Here is a 16,343-nt window from a genome sequence, read left to right as displayed (position 1 = left end):
ACAATTTAAACGTTTATTTTGGGTACTTTCGTGTCAAAAAATTGTAATGAGATTAACTATTATGTACCTACGCACCAAGTTCCACAGTTACGAAAAAGCGTTGAATAAATAATAATACCTTTATTTCATATTCACCATCACCAATCGAATAGCTATTACATTCTTCTCATTAGATTAAATTATTGTATGACCAATATTGTCATTTGTTATGCGTGTGTTATTGTGGACTATTAAAAGTGAAAAGTGTTTTTTTTTGCTAAATACATTTCGGATGGATTTAATTACAAATATCTTGATATTAAAATATATGTATAATTATTAAAAATGAAGTAAATATATAAAATCACGGAATGAAACACGTAACAAAATTACAATATTATTATTATTGTGTTCAATTAAAATGCAACTGCATTATATTATGTTATAGCCGTTGCTGATAAACATAATATGTATAACAAAAATGTAAGTAATATAATTTATAAATATTCCAATTAACTTAGCTTTTGAAATCGTGTTCCTGGGTTAATTATATAGGCATTAGGCAGTATGCGTAATAAACAAAAGAAAATTAAGTCACGTGTGAGCTATACGAATAGATGTAGATAAGATAAATATATAATAGTAATAATATAAAACTATGAATATTATAAATTGTTTTGATAAAATAATATTTGTACCTAACTAGTTAATAATTCGTGGTTATGATATTATGCTCACGGATACGGTACACCATTAATCGCTACTAATATTGACATCCGGTTTTTGTATAATTTAATATTTACAGTTAAAATGTCAATAGTTATCATATTATTGAAAAAAAAAAATAAATAATAAAATATTTATTTCGATATCTACCTAAGTCGATTAACAAAGACTAAATGAATAATCTATGAAACTATAAAGTATGTATGTAGAATTATAATTTTAAACGTGGTACTTAGTCGAGAAGTAGGTTTAAAATTTATTATCGTTAATGAGATCACTGATTTTTCCGTATAGTATAATATACAAATATTCAAACCAAATCAAATTGACATGATGAGCATAATGTCATAAGTAAATAAAAAGCATGACAGGAAAAAATCGGGAAATTTATAAAAAATGACACTTTTTGTTAGTATTTTGAATTTGATATTTTGATATGTACATGAGTGTAGAGAGAGGCATAACTTATTTTTTGAAGTTGCTATGAAAAGCTTAAATTTTATTTATATTTGATTTTTTTATATTTACTTATAACCGAGTCTTTAGGTTCAAGTTGATTTTAAAGATAATTTTATACATAAGAAATTTAATTTTAACGAGATCTATTATTACATTTAGAAGAGATTTAGTACAGAGATTTGAGTAGATGGATATTTAAAATAAGTTTTTTTAGAGATAATTTTTAGTAGACTGATAGTATTTTCCAAGATTCTTATAAAAAAAGTTATAATAAAATACATAATATTCTAAAAAAATGTATTTGAATATATAACTAATTTATTATTTTAAGATGTAAATAATAAATATTAAATTTGAGATATGTATATGTATATAATTGCTAATTGTAACTTAGTAACTATAATAAGGAAGTTTAATAACTATGATTTCATCTTTTTTAAATAACTCTAATTGTATTAAAATAATGGACATTTTTTTTTATTGAAATTTTATTATTTGTTGAATAGTGTAATGTAACATCTGAAATCATAAGGGATATGGTTGTTAAAATAAACATTTTAATTACATAAGATTTAGCATTTTTTTTTTTTGACCTAGTTTTATAATTTTGCGAATGCTTTTATTAAATGGCAATCATGTTTAGAATTTAGATGATACTGCAGGTATAATGTTATCTAATAATTAAAACGTCTTTCGTCCTAACCTATAATAGATTTAAATTATCAGCATAAAGCTCTTCATACATGAATTAATTCAGTAGACATGAATACCTGAACGATTTAAAAAAATGATAGGTACTTAATATTGTTTGAAAAATGTTCAATAGTCAAGATTACTATACAATATTATAAATTGAGCTTACTCGTGTATTTATTTATACCTAGCATTTAAACAAACTATTATACTTTTTTTCAAATATCTTATTTATATTATGAAAAACATTAAATGTCCGGAAAAGCTTTTTAATCATAAATGTTTGATATTTTAAATTTTAAAAATAAATAAGATGACAATTTTTTTACGAGTAGATAAAGTACTTTACCTCAAAACAGAATGTATTTTGTTGAATTCATATTCTTGAATACTTAAGTTTAATGGATGTCTGTATATTTACTAATAAATACCTACCTATACCCATTCTACCATCTCAACATTTAAACGTATCTAAACATTGAGATTAGTTCCTTTATATGATGGGTGATGGCATTCACAAAACGTATAAAATTATATAACACAGGTAAAAATTATGGTTTATAAAATTCGTCTTCGTACATTTGTAAAAAGAAATAATAATTTATTCATTCCTCTAGATGAAGTAGTCTGCATTAATGATCGATTGATTAATGTAATTTTATTAGCGCTATAAATATTAATATTGTGGTTATACACATTAAAAAATCTGTATGAGTTTTTGCATATTTTGCAATCTAGATAAAATCTATACTTGTATAAATGTTCAAATGTGAATTATGCATACTTAATCTACTTTTACCTTGCACCTTTAATGACATTTATAATGTATTTGTAACCGCAGCTTTAATTATTTAATTTATTGTCTTTTGGTTTTTTACAAAAATTAATAAACAATCATTATTATAGGTATTCAACATTTATACATTGTTTGAAAATCATTTTGTTTTATAAACAGCACTTAGCATATCGTATATAACGAATAAAACCATTCATCTAACAAATGTGTTGTTTGAAAACGACTTTAAGATATATTTTATTGATTCAATTTAATATTTGCTTATGAACGTCTGCTTGATAATACACCGAGGTAGATTATTAATTAAATCACAGAATAGCATATTTTCATCTCGTAATAAAAATAATCGTCTAATTTAGACGACTTTTATTATATGTCTATTAAATAATATATTTTATTTTTTAAAACGCAGTGATGCAAATATCGCCGCTCATGTTTGTTCGTACGAAACATCGAAATCTAATAATATTATATAGTATGGTCTTTATGTTCCTCGTTTGTTTTATTATTTGGCTTCTAGAACAACCAATAGGAAATAGTATAGAATTTTTTTTAATAAACTATAATAATAGCTTATATTCATTTGTATTGCTCATCAATTATTATTATAAGTAGGTAACCATATTTTTACATATTTATTTCTTCAGAAACCTCCTACCTGTTTTAATGGGGTTACTCGAGGTTATCACCGAGCCTATTCTCATCATAGTTATAGAAAAAAAAATATGTACGAGTCGTTATCAGTATGTAAAACTCGGGTTTTTATCAGCTCACCGTGAAGAAAACGCTAACGTGTTGATAAATATTTAATATATTTACATATTATTATACATTGGATAATTTATATTATAGTAATATATATAAATATGTATATACACACACACACACTTGAATATACATACGCGCGGCACAGACTAAGAAAAATCAACCCTGCGTGAGTAGATCTATTCGCCGGTTTATTACAATTTATTATTTAAGTTAATTACGAATAATATAATAACTGAACGCACGTCACCGAATGATAATTTTACAATCGACGTTTACGCGTAAACGGATGCGACCGTTTCTAGGCTAATATGGCATGTACACTGCAAATAATGCTCGTGCGGCGCGCGACGAAGCCCTTATTACAACTTTTTAGCGGCTTCTTCAATTAATTAAAAACTATACACATCTATTATTATTACTCATCGGCATAACATCTGCGTTTGTCGTGCGTTAATTAGGCCGAAGGTTAAAGTGGAGGGTTTTCTTTATTTTTCACGAATGCATTTTGCTCGTCAACCGAAACAGCGCACATTTTTCTATCGGTTAACATACGCGGTGAATATTTTAAAAATTTCATCGTGTAAAAAGAATCTACATATTATCTATAGTTTAAATATTATGAGTATTTGTTGTAATATTACACATAAATATATTATAATAATATAATATCTACACTGCGCGAGAGCATGTTTTACACCACGTAGACCAATAAATAACCATGTGCAATAAGTAATAACTACAAAATAATAAATAATAATCAACATAATATGTTGTATATAGTTTGTACACATTCATTCTATTATTACTATATTATGGTATTATAAATTTATGGTATAAGTGCATCACGTATACGTAAATGATATTAAGTTAATAATTTTAAACATGCATAATGTTAATATACAGGTTGGTTATTTTAACAGTGAACATTTATTACATTAAAAGTATTATAGTTTTCGAAAATATTAATTTTTTTTCGTAATTTTAAGTTATTTGAAAAATAAAACGTAATATTTTTATATCTATATTGTTACGCATTTTTTTTTAAACTTTTTAAATTATGAAATGTATTTTTTTATGTTCAGCTAGATTTTCGTAGTAGAATATTTTTTTGAGAATTTTGATGTTTATAAATATCTAATAATTTCAAACAAGCAGCTATAATTAGTTAGTGGATTAACATTATGCCGGTACACTTTTACTACTCATCAAAACTTAAAATACTTAAAGTTATAATAGTTATTATTTATTGTATGCCTATTAAAAGCAATTTATGTGCCTATCAAAATTCTAAGAAAATATTTTGCTCAAGTGTGAATAATGCATGTAGAATAAAATGTATAGACAATTGTACTACCTATAATAGTAGGCAGTAGCACTTACTATACAGCGTACACGAGTATATTAGGTACATTAGCCATTGATTCAATAAAATATAAAAATGTGTCGTATGATATAGATTAAATAAATATTATTTTTTGTAATTTAAAATAAAAATGGAAATGCATTAAATACAATTAATACATTCATATTTGACAAAGGCTGTGTGTACTAAACACGCACGATATAATAGGTATAAATAGCTTTTATTAGAGTCTCTAGAGAATTCGAGATAATACAGTTGTGTCATTACTCATAATATCATATTGTTAAAAGTAAATAATAGTAAAAAAAGTTAATCAATATAGGTATATAATAAAGTATAGCATATTACAAATTTTTAATATTTTCAAATCGACAGTGTAGGTGTACAAAAAGGTATAAGTAATAAATACGACCCACGTTTTTACTTTAGTTTCGATATTTTTGTTTAAAGCACTTGGCGTTAAACGCGACAATAATTTTACATTCAAAATAATGGGAAAATTTAAAAGTAAATTATTGTATTTTATAAGTAAAGAAAAATATAATATAGTTAAATATACAAAATTAAGAAATAATTTTTGGACAGATAATAAATACTCATCGTAAGTATGTATATTGTATACTCATACATTTTTTTTTTTAATTTAATATTTGAAAAAATGATAATGTATACAAATAAATGTTTTTTATATATAAAATAAAAATATTTATTTAAGTAAATAATTTACAATAATATCATATGATGAATGACATGAAAGTGAGTTATATGTACCTACAATTTAGAGACTTGATGATTTGGTTTATTAGATGATCGGATAATGCTTTAGTTTCGTTTGCCAATTTGGCGGATTTTTAAAAAGCGTACTTGAGGCAAATTGTGAGATGAGTCGGTCGGGATTCGAAAAATGTTTTACTCGGGATCGTTTATAAAAATAATAAAATAGTTTCGTTGATATAGTAGATTTTAAAACGAGATTGAAGGGTTTTGTTTGATACGTATATGATATATATATAGATAGAATGCTTTGCTAATGACAGGAGATGTTCTAGAAAGTTTGCAATATAGTTTTTAATGTTTTTATACTTGAGTACTCGGTAGAGCTCCGGATAAAAATGTCAAACGCCCAAAATGGCTAAAGAAGATACTTTTGTTTAAGTATGTAGAATGAGTTTGTGAGCTAATAATAAGTTTAAAATTAAAGCGAAAGAGTATACTTTTAACGAGAGATGTCTCAAACTAATTTTAAAATAAATTTCAATGTCTCGTTTTTGGATCTCCTCAAAATCTACTAAATATTGGATCAATATAACTAGTATTACAAGCAGTATCTACTTACCTACTTCAAAACCTTAGTTATATAATATTTTTATTCGAAATAGGATGTAAGTTAAGACTTTATACTTATAAGCTCTTATAGTCGTTATTATTATTTATAGTATATAACTACATAATGTATTATACATGTTTAAAATACCATTTATTTTCAAGAAAATTGTCATCAACTCATACAATTTTCTCTAAATTGGTAACATCATACTATAAAACTGGTACAATGTGAATTTTTGTCACATCATATTTTGTACTAACTAAAATGGCTTATAAGTTATATATCTTAACTTTTTTATGAAGGTTTTAAGTTGGTTTAAACTGTATGTCTGTATGGAATTTATGTGCATATTATTAGTAAAGATACATCATACTGAATTAACACAGTTTTGTTGTTTTAAATTTTTATAAGATATAACGATTTAAATTGAACATAAATAGTTAATAAGCTATTTATTTTTTGTGGTACATGTTTGTGCAATAGTTATTTATTTAGTCATTCATTAATTTCAATAAAATATAAATCATTATATATTATCAAATAAAATACATTTATTATTTTAATTTCTGTAATATTGATATGGATTTGTGATAATACGTGTGAGGGAATATTAATTTAATAAGTATATAGCATATTAATAATTATTTTGTGTTGTTAATAGGATCTATTGGATAAGTGTATTGATTGGATCTTTTGTATTATGTGGATTTTTGTCGTACGATATAGTCTTGAAATGGTACAATTTTCCAGTGAATAGATTTAATATCAACGAACCACGGCACATATCTGAAAATCCATTTCCCGCAATAACAATTTGTCACAACGATCCTATTAGTTCAAATACAATGAACTTAGCCTCCATACTGAATTGGAAGCAAAAAAACAAAACCGACGAAGAGTGAGTATTTGTATACTTAAACATTGAATTTTATATTACCAAATTATATTCTTATATTATAATTTATAAAATAGTAAAACGTTAATTTATTATAAGTATAGTCAGCATTTTAGAGAAGTCAGAGACTTAATCTATACGAAATAATGCTCAATAGTAATTATAGAACTATTTTTTTTTAAAAATATTTACGGTCTATACATAGCTGTAATCTATTAATGTAGTAAGAATATTTCAAAGCACTTAATTAAGAAAAAATAAAATAATAAGAACATAAGAATAAGAGATGTAAGTGAAAGGAAACTATTCAATAATGGCACCTTAGAGAATATTTAATAATATTTACAAAAATAAATAACATTACCTATATTGACTTAAGATGCTCTTGGCTAATTTATTTTCAGTCTTCTAGCGGTAAAATCTATTGTAACAGTGATGGGCTAGTTTTTTAAAGTCCTAGTGGTTTGAAGTGTTGAAGATTAGTTAACCAAGAACATCCATCAGTATTTACTCATAAAATAACCACAAGTTGGATCCCATACGACCAAATTGGAGCTATCATAGTTTTATAAATGATATTTTTATTTTTAAGACTGTTTCCTTGATAACATTAATGCCTTTGCATTATGCATTAGGAAGTACCTATTTAGCATTTTAGAGTTCAATATAATATTACTTAATTACAAAAATCAATTCCATTAATGATGATATGAATTTTTAAGAACGTATATTATATTAATAAATAATTTTAGATAATTACTGGTTATTTTTTTAGATGGCAGACACTGAACGTTGTATATGAAATGTGTTCATGGAAACATAAAATCCTTAAACTAGAATATATAAATCCCGAAATCGTCTATAAAGTACTGAAAGTATGTCCAATTATTAATCAATTAAATTAAATCTTTGTTTTGTGATTATTTTAATACTAAAGCACGATATTTGTTATGTGTAATATATTTATGATTTAAATTAAAAAAATAAACACTTTTATTTCAACATTATTAGAAAAACAAATTATACTTAAATTATAATGATTTATGTTATACTTATTTTAGATTATTTTAGTAAGCTATAAATCGTATAAAGTTTTACGGTATGGGCATGAATTATTGAAGAATCTTATAATTTTTTTAAAATTTTTTGTCTTAATAATAATAATAATAATAATAAATATCTTTTAGCGACAAAACTACTGTAATTGCCTCCTCCTCTCAAACAAATTTTAACTAATCAGTAATAACACCACTAAATTTAACTTTAAGTTATACGTACGTCGTACCTATATTATTAAATTACAGTCGACTTTTGATAATTTGAAGTTAACGAGACTGTTGAAAAACTTCGAATTACCGAGAATTCGAATTGTTTAGTAGTTCGAAATAACGAGAGGGCAAAATAAAATCGAATTATAGAGAGTTAAGAAAAAAATTTTGTTTTTTATTATTGTACATATTAATTATTCCAGCAAATTAGGTTTTAGGTGGTACATACTAGAATTATTAGAGTTATCGACGACTCGACGAGTTAAATTACGATTAGAGACAATTAAGAAATAAAATTTATAAAATGATAAGGTTCTTACGATAATATTTTATAGTTATCAAAAACAATAAGCTAAATTTCTACATGATTGTTTAATAAATTATAAACAAAAAGATTATAAGAATACAGATAAAATACATTTGGTGAATATACTTCAAATTTCCGAGTGTTAAACGAATGATACTTTGAATTTTCAAGTGTTAGTGGCCAGTTTTCCCAAAATTTAATCTCGAATTACCGAGTGTACTTAAATATATTGTTTTTGTTCGAATTACCCACGCGTGATTTTCAAGGGACCGAGTATTTACTTCGAATTACCGAAGGTTTCAAATTATTGAAGGTTTGAATTATCGAGAGTCGACTGTATTATTATTTAATCAGCAATACTAATATAATAATATAAATATTTCATATTAATATACTAATTTATTTATAATGAAATAAATTTGTTTGGAAAACTATTTATTTTTTTAAATTTAATATTAAATAAACATTACTATTCTAATTTAGAAGTAAAATATAAGAAAGCCCTTTCTTAAAAAATATTTTAAATTTACTAAATCATTCAAAATGATTGATAGGTACATTAATTGTACCTACTAACTTTTAGTTACATGCAAATGTCATATGATACATATATAGGTAATATTTAAATATTTTATTTTTTAATACTTATTTTAAGTATTATTTAATTATTATATATGTTAAGATGAATGTTTTCAAAAATGTGTTTTCACTTACAGGAATTTTCAACCAAATGCGAAGATACTATAAAACAAATTCGATGGAAAGATAAAATCATTGATCACCCTTGCGAAATCATGCAACCTGTATTTTTATTGAATAATTTATGTTTTAGTTTTAATGCTCTACCATACTATGATATGTATAGACAAATGCCATACAAATTGTAAGTTTATAAAGAACTTGTAGCAATAAAACAAATATACTTGAATATACAGAGTGTTCTAAAATTAATAATCTGGTCTCAAAAATCACACTTACTGTTATACTCGAGTAATTAATTAATTAATTATAAGTTAAGATAAGTTTTCTAAGTTAACAGTTATTTTATTACGATGTTTACAAATGCTCAGTGTGACTAATGAAGGGCAGAAGAGAACCTCCCTTACTTGCACTGCAGACAATATTGTGCCGATATTCAAGTGTTATTCAAATAAATCTATCCAAGTCGTCGATAGTAATTCAGCTAATAGAATTTATGATAATAATTTCCAGTCCATCAACATAATCTCTTAGATCGGTGTACATAAACATTGTCTTTTTTGTACATCTAAAAGAAAGAAATTTCAAACTGTAAGATTGGGAGGATGGGGTGGCAAAGGAAAAAGCGCTTTTCTGTTGGTTAGTTAACATTTTGATGATTGTATCTGAAAACTATACACTTATGATTTTGATCTTAAAAAGGTTGATAGAAAAATCACACACTATCGGTTCATTATATGACAAACTAGCAAAATACCGCACTCATATACTGAGGTCTGAAATATTGAGTGAAAACCACACACTATTTTTAGTTTACAAACCATTAATAAAAGATGACAGAATAGATAAAATTTAAGTGGTATAATAATCATATATTAAATTAGCGAACACTATACTGTTTAGTCATCATTAGTATTTTTATATAAGTTTTTGATATTTAGGTACGTATGTATGTTATTTGTAGTTAAAAATGACGTTTTTGTGATTTTTAACACTTTTTTTTTATTAAATTATTGAAAATTAAAACATTTAGACAGCAACTGATTAGTTCAAGTTATTGTCAGTGAATAAAAAAAAAAAAATCATAAGAACCACTTTTTTCGTTCATTTCAAAATACGGGTTCAAGGTTTATTCTATTGAAATTGCATAATAATTTTGGAACATTATATTTATTATATAATCATGCTTTAAATAAGTAGAAACTCAAAAAGCATTATAACCATGGATAATAAACTTATATTTATATATAATGCTTAAAGTATCTGACAGTATTTGTTCCTTTAAATTACTTTTTTTAATTGTAATTTGCTAACATCGAATTTCATATAAAAATTAAAATTTATGGTACTAATATTTATTTACAATAAATAAATAATTTATTTACAATAAATATTAGGCGTAAAAGAGGTATAAGTTTTAAATTTTAAACAAAACAATATAATAATTTATGTTGATAATTTTCATAGCAGACTATATAGAAATAACTAACTATATTTGAAATTTGTATAGAAATATATTTCACGGTACCTAGTACTTACATAATATGAGTCATGAATATTATGTTATTACAACGCTTAATTCATGAATATATTTATAATTTATTAATATGTATTATTTTAATTATTTTACACCTACATCTATATTATATTACAATTAATAATATTCAATTTTTTATACATTATTCACGTTTTTTATTTGTTTTGTTGCTAATTAGAATCGTTTTATTTTATTAGGCAAGATATACTTCAGACAGGAAAAAAATGGACAAGTTTAACGAGTAACTGGAATTTGGATGATGGTTACAATGGTAATTCAACATCAAATATACCATGGAATATGAAATCCACAGCGTTTTGGAATACTGTTGAGTTTATATTGGCACAAAAAGATTCAATTAATGGTTGTTCGAGTAAACAAGGATTCACAGTTGAGTATAATATACTAATTTTTAACTCATAATGTTTGTATTAAAATTATAAAATTATGCGAACGTATGGACATGTTAATTAGTTAAAATAAATATTTACGAATTTAAAGAAAGATAATTTATAAGATTGTATTTCAATATTTTATTTTTCTGTGATAGATTTTTCCTGAGATCAGTTTTGTGTAATTACAAAACGCATATAAGCTTACCAGTTGACACTAATTAATTTCATTAATTTATTAACAATTTCGGAATTGTACTATAATGTACGTTTTGATATCTGATATTAAAAGAATATAAAATTTATCAGATTATAAAGAAGTTATTATTTTTAAGGGAAATAGGAACTCATATTTTGCTAGTTTCATTACTTGGATTATTTTGGTTCTTCAAACGGATAGGTTGTAAGGAATGGTGAACTGAGTGTTTGAACAAATAGAACTTAAGGAGAGGTACTTAAAAGTCGTGATGAATGAAAATCATTTTTGTGATAAATGCTGAGAATATTGAGAAAGAATAAGTTACAGAATCGATGACGATATGTGTAGAATATAGATTATAAAATATGTAGATATGTAATATGTCATGTATAATATAATCTGGATATATAATTGACGGTCTAATAAATTAAATAACATTTTTAATAAAATTAATTTTTCAATGACTCAATGAGCATTTTATTAATTTATTTTTTAGATTTTTTTTTTGCTTAGATGATTCAATTCTAATTTCAGTTATTGAGATAGATATAAATATTTTTTTACAAGTACTTACTTGTTTTTATTTTATGATCATTTGTATTAAAAATGCAATAAATATAAATTTTTTTTTTTTTGCAGTTAGTGAACGGGCCGAGGAACGACACAATAATAGGCCGTGACCCGGTCACCAAATATCTTGCGCACGGAATCACACGCCGACCGATCTGTGATATGTGTATAGTGGTAGCAGTTCAATAAGTGGACGGGATCGCCGAGAAGACTATTGAGACTAGTGTGGTGGTGTGGTGTGTATATGTGTCGGTGTTGCAAAACTAAAATAAAGGTAACGGTATCTGGTAACTAAAGCTGCTGTAATATACAAATAATTTAAAATCCACAAATATATAAAAACAGCAACAGAAAATATGAAAAATGTAATATAATATAACATGGCCATTTTGCAAATTAAATAGATATAATAATATGCGCCCTTCTCTTCCTCGTAAAATGAATATATAGGTGCTGCTATACGAGCCTATATAAAAATACAATATAATCAGCCACTCTAGCTCAACCAAATGTAATAGTATTATATGACTTCAACCCTTATGGCTAAATGAATAAGTATATAAAAGGACGACCCTTATGGTCGAACCGAATACATTTATGCTTACAGCTATTAGAGCTGTGGCTCGTATTAAAAATGTAATGTGAATGATTTGCGCCCTTATGACCAAACAAATATAATAAAATATAATAATATAATAAATATAAAATATAATATAATGATAAAATATATAACAAATATAAACGTGGCCCTTCTGGCCCAACAAATAATAATAATAAAATAACTTACAGTTTGTGGAGCGCAGACTGGCCAGCTGGTTCTCCTGTAGTTACTAGCTATACGAAAATCTAATACAAAATAGGTATAATAATAAATAATTGCACGGTCACACACGAAACACAAAAATTTAATAAATGGCCCTTGTGGCTGTCGCACGTAAAAATATGAGAATAATAATTTTACAATTTAGAAATAATAATACAATGTTAAATATAATATAAAATAAGATGAAAACTGCAAACGCGAGTCGGTCTTACTCAATTACGTACGGTGGAAGACAAAAATACGGCGGCCGTGCTAATTAATATTCACAGCGATCCGGCGAGCGATAGTGGCGATTATCTAAATGTTATATAATTCACGGGACACAAATAAAACATACAAAATAAACAATAATTTAAATGGTGATTGTGTGTGTGTTCGATCGGCGGTGACTCGTACGTTCGCTCGTTCGTTATATAATTATATTGTTTATTATTGTGCCGCGTCCACGGCGGACATTCTCCCCGTTGAAAGTCTTGGATTTCAACCGATGCATGTCCTTCTCCGTCGGTAACCTACGCCGGTTTGACGACTGGCCAAGCGCATGTATGTGTCGATTGAGGTCCATGACGAACACATCATCAGAACCGGGATGCCAATCTGCAGGCTAAGCCCAATTCCACTGGCTGGAGGCAGCCATTCATCACTTATAATTACAATATCGTCCTTTGCTAGTTGCGCTCCTTACTGGTCCATTTGCCGCAGAACTTGATAGCGGCAGATATTCTTTGTTCTCGCTTCCAGAACATTTGCATCAAATTTTGCACAAATTTTGCCATCGCTAATAAACCTTAGGCTGCTATGAATATGTCGCTCGCCAGCACAACAACATAGTCCTCAATCAAAAGTGCGGTGAGTCAAAAACAGCCAAGTCGGAAGGATCACTGTTAACGAGTCATTGGTCTTGAGTTAAAGACAAACCTCGTTGCTGTGAGTATTCGCATTTCAGTATTTGTGCTTATGGTCAGATATAACTCTCCTCGAATGATGCTAACCTTTTACCGCACTCTCATATACCGCCAAATAGAAGAACTGAGGTGGGTTGGTGCCACTCAATACCTTCTTTCTCTAAATCTAAACACCGCTTTCTTCATCGTGAGACCAGCTCCTTCTGACACCAACAAAGTTTGTACCGGTATCACTATAAATCTTAGCACATTTCCCTCTTCTGGAGCATAAAACAACGCAACGTTGCGAACTTGCTGAAGATCATCAGCCATCTAAATGTATGGCTTTTGTGGAAAACATACAATGTAATAATATAATCACCGGATATATGGTCTTGCAAAATCTACACCTGTGACGGTGAAAGGCCGTGCATCACTCGTTCTCTGGGGTGCCAATGATAGGTGGTTAATGTGGATGTGCTGTTACGTGAACACAACGTGCCACTGATGCTTGCGGTTCTCGGTGACCTAACGGTGTGATATCGCCTTCTTACCTCGAACAGCAAGGCTGGGGTCCTCCATGAAAACTCAGATGATATTTTCAATATCAGGCGGAGTCACTTGTGTGCGGCAAGGTAGCACCGCGGGTGCTTATGTTCATAAGGCCGTAGCTCTGGTGGTTAACGAGCCTTCCACCCACGGTATCAAACCATCGTTTAAAGGATTCGCTCTCTCCGCAACGCTGTTTCTTGTGGTGCTTCATGTCGCTGCTCTGTGACAGATCTCTTTGCTAAAACACTCAGCTTGAACCATTCATAGAATTGTTTTCCTCTTCAGATTCAATCCAGGCATCCTAAGGGTGGGGCCCATTTTATCATCTTACGCAGTACCTCGTATAAAGTCATAACAACTTCTCCTCGAAGCGATTCCATTCTGGTGGTGCTCTAAAAATACATTGAATTTGTTTGCTACAGTACCAGCAACCGTACTGAGCAGTTCTTCATTCCCGCATTGATTACCAGTTTTGGATCAATCCTTCTCATCATTTCAACCGAACGGGTCGTTCCACCACAACCTTACCTCTAAAGCTCCGTGACCGGAACCTCGTGAGGAGTATATCGGCTGAGTTTTCATGTCCTATATGGTTCCCGCGACTAACTTCTGTATCGTGATTTGGTTATAGGTGGCACGACATACGTTTCAGGCGGCTTCTCTGACTATTCGCCACCTAACACTATAATTTGAGTCGTCCATAAGCAGACGATGTGAATGTTTATTTTCCATGACTCAGCAACATTGAGCCAACTCGATTGTCATAATGCTCCGTTCAACTCAAGTCGCGGGTGTGCTTCCTTTGCTTGGAGCCACTCGGTTTTGCGCATAGCATACAAGTACCATTCATCGCTGCTCGGTACGAATGTGGGCCTGACCCCATACAACCCTCCGGTATCACAAAACCGCGTAGCCATCCTATGATATCGGTTCGCCAGAGATCCGCCTTTCACCAGGAATGGACAACTCCTTTAATTGCTCTAGTTGATCATAAAATGGTCCATCTTTGCTGAATGTTTGCTGAAGTCGTGCATCGTCGTCTGTTGACCACAACTGTTGCAGAATATTTTCTTTCATAGACCGGTGACGAAAGCCAGAGGATCAAAAATTTGTTCAGATCAGTATAGCCCTTTTCGATACGGACCTTCTTTGGATCTCGCCATGATATTATGTATTGAAATGGTCTGCGAATGGTTTCCACTGTAACCCAATGACTTGACTGTGTCATCATCTCCTATGTCAGGGATCGTCAAAGACGCGCGGACGTATTACACACTGTACAGTTCAGAATTGAACACCATTTCCTCAACGGCAATTTTGCTGAATCTAGCACTAAGCTAACATCTTTCTGCAACTGAGCACTCTTCCTCTGTGTATCCGCCCTGTCATCAATCATCCATGTAAAAATCTTCAGAAATCACCTTTGACAGTGCTTCGGATGTTCATACTCAACACTTTTTCGCGAGCTTTATCGAACCAATGGGTGGATAGAAATGAAGCAGGAGTCGTTCATACGTGATCTGTTGTAGCTGATATGAGCGCAATAATTAGCTGGCTGGATCTCAAACAATTCGCTGTAAGTCCCAGTCTTCCTTGCCACCTTTATTTGCACTAAACATTTTTCTCTATGTCGGGAGTTGAACAAATTGATGCTTGCGGAAGCGAACTAGTATCGAAAATAAATCTTGCTGTGAACAACTGGACCACACCTCAGCATCATTAAGAGATAATCCAGATGCACTCTTAGCAGAGGCATCGAAAACTACTCGAACCTTTGTAGTCAAACTCGATGCTTTTGTTACCGAATGGTGCGGCAGATAAAAGCAATTCTGCGCCTGATTTGAATCCTCCATTAGCTCCACCATATGTCCCATTTCAATATTCACTCATAAATCGTATGTACTCATTCTTTAAATGCTCATCATGTTGCAATCTTTTTTCTACATTTAAAAATCGTGCGATTGCCGACATGTTGCGCCGATTTCACTGACAACAACTTAGTGGGAAGCCGTACAGCAAACGTCCTTCCTCATCACGAATCGTGTATTGCTTAAAATGTAGAAAAAGATTGCAACATGATAATCTACATGATATATTAATAAATTC

General features: G+C 28.8%; 1 protein-coding gene across 1 annotated transcript in view; it reads left to right on the top strand.

The window, feature by feature from the left end:
- The first annotated feature begins 3,519 nt into the window (after nucleotides 1–3,519).
- Nucleotides 3,520–16,343, top strand: part of LOC112603139 (pickpocket protein 11-like) — a 17,798-nt gene continuing 4,974 nt past the window's right edge. Inside the window, exons 1-5 of the mRNA XM_025351572.1 lie at nucleotides 3,520–3,587; nucleotides 6,773–7,009; nucleotides 7,782–7,881; nucleotides 9,298–9,464; nucleotides 11,015–11,207. Coding sequence (XP_025207357.1) covers nucleotides 3,520–3,587; nucleotides 6,773–7,009; nucleotides 7,782–7,881; nucleotides 9,298–9,464; nucleotides 11,015–11,207 — 765 coding nt within the window. The remainder of the gene's footprint in view (nucleotides 3,588–6,772; nucleotides 7,010–7,781; nucleotides 7,882–9,297; nucleotides 9,465–11,014; nucleotides 11,208–16,343) is intronic.

This window comes from Melanaphis sacchari, unplaced genomic scaffold (genome assembly GCF_002803265.2).
Source record: "Melanaphis sacchari strain LSU unplaced genomic scaffold, SCAv2.0 Contig98_pilon_pilon, whole genome shotgun sequence".
Taxonomy (NCBI): domain Eukaryota; kingdom Metazoa; phylum Arthropoda; class Insecta; order Hemiptera; family Aphididae; genus Melanaphis; species Melanaphis sacchari.
This window is presented reverse-complemented; position numbering and strand designations above follow the sequence as displayed.